Source organism: Fulmarus glacialis, unplaced genomic scaffold, assembly GCF_000690835.1.
Source record: "Fulmarus glacialis isolate BGI_N327 unplaced genomic scaffold, ASM69083v1 scaffold40019, whole genome shotgun sequence".
Classification (NCBI taxonomy): domain Eukaryota; kingdom Metazoa; phylum Chordata; class Aves; order Procellariiformes; family Procellariidae; genus Fulmarus; species Fulmarus glacialis.
The window spans coordinates 10,615-17,169 of NW_009232096.1; the positions used below are offsets into that span (position 1 = coordinate 10,615).

Consider the following 6,555-nt stretch of genomic DNA (forward strand, 5'->3'; position numbering starts at 1 on the left):
GATAGGGTATTTGCATCTTCCTAATACTTTGGTTGTGATTTTTTTTCTTTTATTTTGTCTGAAAGAAAAGGCAAAAGTGATAAGGAAAGTGCAGAATATGTGATATGTACTCTGAATCTAAAATGATCAGCAATGTAGAGCTCAAAGTTTGTAGTCAACCAGCCTTCATTGGCATATATCACGTAGAAACTTGCTGTTCTGGTGTATCAAAAGATACAAGAGAATGAATGTAATTACCAGATAGGTAAACATCAGAACATCAAATAAGAATAGTAAGAAGATATTACTGCTTAGCGTGACAGACACTGTCACTAAAATATTTTGCTTTAGTTTTTGGTATTAATTTCTACAAAAGATGCTGAAAGCTTGGGAACAGCTCTGAAAAGAGCTAAAAGAATGATTAGAGTTAAAAAAAACCCCCCAAGATTAAACAAATTAATTTATCAATAACAAAGGTCAGACCATTAGTAAGTTGCTTATTAATTAATCTGCACAAGGAAGACATTTCTGTTAGTAGACTATCCTTTAACCTAGGAAAAAAGAGATAATGAGAAATAGTGGCTGAAGCTGTACAAATTTAAACTAGTAATAAGAATAAAGATTTTAACCAGGGGGATCAGTAACCATTGGAGGAATAGCATAGTTTTCAACTTTTTTTTCAATTTGTGATTTCTGAAATGTTTTTTGTTAAAGACTGTGCACTGCTTTTCATCAAATGTTGTTCTGGTGACAACGTGCTTGCTTTTCTTTGTTACCTTTCCCAGATCTCCAGATGTCCACAAACAAACCTAAGGACATGAGTCCTTCATTGCTAAAAGTCACTAAGTGCAAATGAACCCTTTTCTGAAAAGTTTACGTAAACAGGTCAGATTTTTGGGTGTAGAAATTATTGGGTAGGGTCCCATGGCATGTGATACACACAAATATAACTACATTCTTCTAATGGCCTCTCCTCCTCCTCAAATGCATTCATATTTGTGGGGGAAGGAGGTTCCCTCTTTACTGACAAAGTACTCCATGCTATCACACAAAGCTTCTCCTCTCTGCTCCTTATTTCAGGTCTCTCAGTCAAGACCTTCTTAATTTGCTTTTGATACTTCCAGGGTATTCTATCCCTCCCCCCCTTTTTTCTTCTTTAAATTGAGTTTCATTTTGGGTCAGTTGTTATTTCTGGGTTTGACCAGGAATTTTCACACCCAGAATGTCACTTCAAGGTGAATACTTACTGTGTTTGGAAGAGATTAGCTCCAGGATGGCATAACTATTGTTATTTTGTCTATAAGTAGACTATCAGATCCTGCAAAGAAAACTCTCAAATTTTCTCTTCAAGGTACATAATAAAGCAGAAATACAAATTTTGAAATGAAGTGTAAGTTAGATTTGAATGAGAAGCAGTTCATATTGCTGGGCAGGTGGTAGAATTTTGACTACCTTCATTGAAGTTTGTGTAACATGGAAAGCACATTTCATTTACAGATGGAGATTCAATAGGAACTCAGCTGCTGGCATCTGAACTTTTGTTTCATACTACCCTCCCCTTCTGAAGGGCCAGACACGAAATAGACTAACAACAGGTACTTGGCCAACGGGTACAAACTCTAGAATGGACTCGCCTCCCTTATTTATCTTGTTTTAGTTAGAAATTACTGACCTAATTGGCTTTCCTTTCCTACTGGTAAGTAAACCTGTAGTATTTGTACCTTTGTTCATCATGCTTTACACTGAAAGGCAGGTACACTTTAATTGCCAAGATAAACTGCTGTCAAGTTCTGTGACTCAGCGAGTACATTGGGTACCTTTGCTACTAGGGCAGTGCAAGAAGTAGATAAGCAAAGAAATCTTTCATATCAGTGATCAAATGTATATGTTCCAGTTGTCAGAAAAATAAGAGTTAAATGCTGATGGAGTATGTGGTGCCATTACCGCTTTAAAACCAAAAATATCACAGTTTCTTCACAGATTGGAAGCAAAGAAAAAAAATCAGTTCTCCTTCTAAAGCTTTTCTTGATATGTTTCTTCAAATTTGTTTGTGTAAGTGAAGCTGTGTGGTCTTATATATAACCTTCCAATCAGGTTTGGGTATACTCTCTGAACAGCATGTCTCACATGAATGCCTCGTTATAAAAAGATGAAATAACTGAGTGTAACTCCTATCTTTAATCTAATTTGTCTTTGGTGCCATACATGTTAAAACCTCCATATTGTATAAATTAATCTGATAAATGTAATTTTTCTGTAAGTGTGCAAGAATATCTGAAATTCCATATGCAGTTAATAGTCCAAACATTTGGAGATGCATAATAATCTCATTTATTATACTGATTTTTTTGTTATGTACAGAAAGGCCCATGGGCCTTGTACAGGTTTGGTCTTGCAAGCAGTTTCAAAATGCCATTCATCTTTACATGTATTTCTTGACACAGCAATTCTAAGCTGGTGTTTCTTACTTGTGCAGTGCTTACCCCATAAGCATGTTAAAAAAATATAGCCAAAAATAATACAAACCCTTTGAGTATTATACTACTCAGGAGTAGTTGTAGCAGCTTTTCTCTTTGACTCTGCTAGTTAAATTTTCACTGGAAGATAATGAAGCTTCGGTAATATGCTATTAAAACCGGATGTGCTTAGCTAAAAAGAAGTATTTTATAAGTTTGTTTTGCTAGCCTGTAGGTGGAAAGCACAGTTGAGATCACACTTCTCAAAATATCAGTTGATTGCTGTACAGTACCTGTTTGTCTGTTTTCTGATTGGGTAGAACTGTTGCTGGGCTGATACTGTTTTGACCAAAATTAGAAAGTCAATATAAACGAGTCAAACTAGACTGCCTGCTTTTTTCAGTTCTCTCTTCTGATTCATCAGTTGTTTGTTTCAAATTCTTACAGCCTTTGTGAATTGGGGGTTGTGCCAGCAGAGGTGAAAGCTCTTGGTGGTTAGTCAGTAAGAATGTTCATAAATATGTGTCTTGATGACATTTAGATGCTAGCAAAAATATGATGCCTAGTTAAAAAAAAATGGAAGTGGGTCCTATGGAGTGATCATATTAAATACATGGATGCGAGAACCTATTCCTCACTTAGGAGACTGCCTGCTTCTCATATTCATATCAAGAAGATAGCATTCATCTTCTTGACCCTAAGAGGATATTACTGCCAATGTCTTGTCTTCAGGCTTAAGACCTGAAACTTGTTGATGAAGGCATGTATGAAAGAAGGATTCACTGCTTACACATCTTTTTTCCTTCAGTATCAGTATTGGTCCAACTTTAACAAGTTGGACTGTGCCTGGTTAACTTACGTTATTAATACCATTAGAATATCTGTGAATATAACTATTACATTTGAAGAAAAACAGCATGTAAATTGTTAACAAAATTCTAGGTTAGTGCAAGTACAGCAGCTTAGCAGCTAAGGGTAGATGGCTGTGCTGTACTTGAAGAAATGCTGTTACTTTACCTGTACTGTTAAGATGAAGCTATGGACTTTTCTTCTTGGAAATGAGTAGGTTTTGATGCAAGTGACAGAGGCAAATGTTTTAATTAGTTTATACTTGAAGTTAGTTCAGACTTTCAGAGTTTTTTTTTTCTTCTTCCATAGAGGTGGGTAAGAAAAAGATGGGGATGTTGTTGAATGCCATTCAGTTAGGATCCACTAGTCTTGCCAAAAAAAGGCTATTTCTCAGTATGTCCAAAATGAAGCAACAAGAAATGTAATTCTATATCCCACTGAAGGGCAGGGATAGAAAGTGCTTTAAGAGAGCAACTTGGTTAAATCATAAGATCTCAAGATACTGTATAAAAATAGAAAGTAGGTCTCATTTAGCAACGATAAGAATAAAAGGGTAGCAAGAACACGTAAAATCAAAATCAGAAAAAAACAAGGCACAAAATCCTACTAGAAAGGGACATAAAAAGAAACAAGAAAACTTTCTATAGTACATTAATAGTGAGAAGATAGTAAGGAAATAATTGCTGCACTGTTCAGAAGAAGATGAGAATTGACAGATGCCACTGTGAATAGTGGAGTGTGGAATGCCTTTTTTTGATTCTTTTTCTGAAATGGTGAAGGATGATCAAATGATTAGTCTCTACTTCAGCCCGAGTTCCTTTATCACTAAAAAATGAGCTGGAGCATATGTAAGTGTCTTCAAACCAGCTAGGCCTGATGAAATTTACCCTTTGGTGCTTACAAAAGGACAGAAAGGGTAATGTCTCTGGGATTCTTGAAAAGTTATGTAGGACTGCAAGGTTGTAGGGCACCTGTCTTTAAAAGGAGAAAAAGAAGGAATTGGGGAATAACAGACCGTTCAGTTTAGATTACATTTCTGGTAAAAATCTGGAACAAATAGTTCAGCTATCTGTAAGCAATTGGACTTAACAAGGAAATGAGCAAGTGCTATCATGGATTTAACAGTAACAGATCAAGGGGAAGTAGTTTAATCTCTACGATGGATAACAGGCCTAGAGAAGAAGAGAAGATGGTGGTCTTTGGCCATCACAACTGACATTTGCTTATCTGAAAGATTAGTAAGCTGTGGCCCATATGATTATTCTAATATGAAGTGCTGTTTTGAGATGTTTTAAGATTACTGTAGGCCTGGTAAAAATAGATGACCTATACTAAGTATATCCCGTTAGTAATTACCCCAATGCTATACTAGTTCTGTCAGATGTTTTTGATTTCTTCTGTAAACGAGGTTATGAAAAATAGTAGCATAAAAATTATTTCTAGTTGCTGTATTTGGCATTCCTTCCATTGTTCTGGACCTGCTATTAACTGAATTGTGAAGCAAATTAAATATTATCTTCTGTTTAAACAGCTAATAGCTTCTGATGTTTTCTGTGTAATATGGTTTATTTATTTTATTGCAGGATTTGGTTATCCGTATCATCTTCATTCTTGGTAATTTAACAGCAGAGAATAACCAGGCCCGTGAGCAATTTTTTAAAGCAAAAGGAAGTGTTAACACCTTGATGTCATTATTCCAAACCTACTATGACCTTGATTTGAATGCACAAAAATGGTACCATGAAAGAGGAGGGGAAGGAAAAACCCACCCAAAGCATCCTTCAGAAGCAGAAGATGTTCTGATAAAACTGATAAGAGTGCTGGCCAATCTCTCCATTCATCCCAGCGTAGGAGCAGCTCTGGCAACTGCCCATTGTGTTGTAGATTTACTTGTTACAGTACTAGGTAATAAAATCTATGTTGTGTTTGTTATCTTTGTTCAGTATGTAAGGAGAGGGATTTTTCTACTTGACCTTCTTATCTAAGTTGAGCCATAACTAAATCGGTTCCATTGCTAAAATAACAAAGTCAATCTGCTGATATTCATAAACTTCTATGTAGAAAGCCTGTTTGAGACAGTGGAAGCATTGCTGCTTTGGTACTGACTTTTCAGTGTTTGGGGAAAGATGTTGTAGAAGTGTTTAATTCAGTGATCAGATTTGCAGATATGATCATTAAGGATAAGCAAACAACTTTTATTTTAAATACATCTCACTGAGAGTTCATGTATAAGTGAAGTCTGTTCTTATCAGGTGCTATGTAGATGTGTTTGGTGATTTTTTTTTTTTTTTTTTTTTTTTAAGGTTTGCAGTTGCAGGTTTTGTGACGGTTCTGGATTAAGTATTCTTTTTGTTCCCTGCACCCATAACTTTCAGCCTCCTTGAAAAATTTCCTCTTATTTTTCCTTCTTTTTCAGATTTCCAATCTTTATCTCTTTCAGGTGGAAGAGAGTGTCCCTTTCCTTCCAAACGGAGGCTTAGGACTGCAGTTCCTTTACCACTTACTAATCCCTTTGTAAATCTAACTACAGGCTAGGACTGGGCAGTCTGTTCTTCCCATAACAGAGTTTAGCAGTGACAAGATATATCTCAAAGAACTCAGTATATTTTAGTGTGTGATGAGAGCATTAGATATTATGTAAAGACAATCAACTTGATTATATGCTAGTTTACCAGTTTTACCCACCAGCCATGGGGGATTAGAGAAGGCAGACTCAAAACTTTGTCTGTTCTGTCTTAAGCCCTGTAGGAGCTTCCTGGGTTGGAACTGTCTTAAGCATTGTGTAAGCGCTTTTGAGCCTCAAAGCTTCTCTCTGCCACCCTCCCCTCTTATTGAGCACTGTATCAGTTAGTTTACTACAAGATGTTCTCTCTCCCTATGAACTTACCCCTCTTTTATTTCCTTCACTCTTGGTTTCTGAGCCAGAAACCTCAGATAAATTGGTATATACAACTTTCAGACTTGCTGGTGTAATTTTACAGTGGTTAACATTCTGTCAGGAACTCTAAGAGAGAGAATCTTTCAAATATTGTTAAAGAAGTCTTTGGGTGTTGTTTTTTTTTTTCCCTTTCAATTTTTCATGGTACCTGACATTTCAGTATAATAGTCCATGTTATTTCTCTGTGTCTATCACACGGGCCTATTTCTGCATGGGGGTTCTCCTCAGTTCCATCTTAAAACAGCAAATAGGATCTGTAAAATGTCTTAACTAACTAGATTTTAAACCATGTTGCCTTAGTCACAATGTTTTCTGTAGATGAAGAGTGGGAAA

The 6,555-nt window shown here is 36.1% G+C and overlaps 1 protein-coding gene across 1 annotated transcript in view; it reads left to right on the top strand.

Moving 5' to 3' along the window:
- ARMC2 (armadillo repeat containing 2) overlaps window positions 1–6,555 on the top strand; it is a gene marked incomplete at its 5' end in the record, with an annotated part of 26,946 nt that overhangs the window by 9,411 nt on the left and 10,980 nt on the right. The window contains one exon of the mRNA XM_009584787.1: window positions 4,868–5,189. Within this exon, the coding sequence (XP_009583082.1) occupies window positions 4,868–5,189 (322 nt within the window). The remainder of the gene's footprint in view (window positions 1–4,867; window positions 5,190–6,555) is intronic.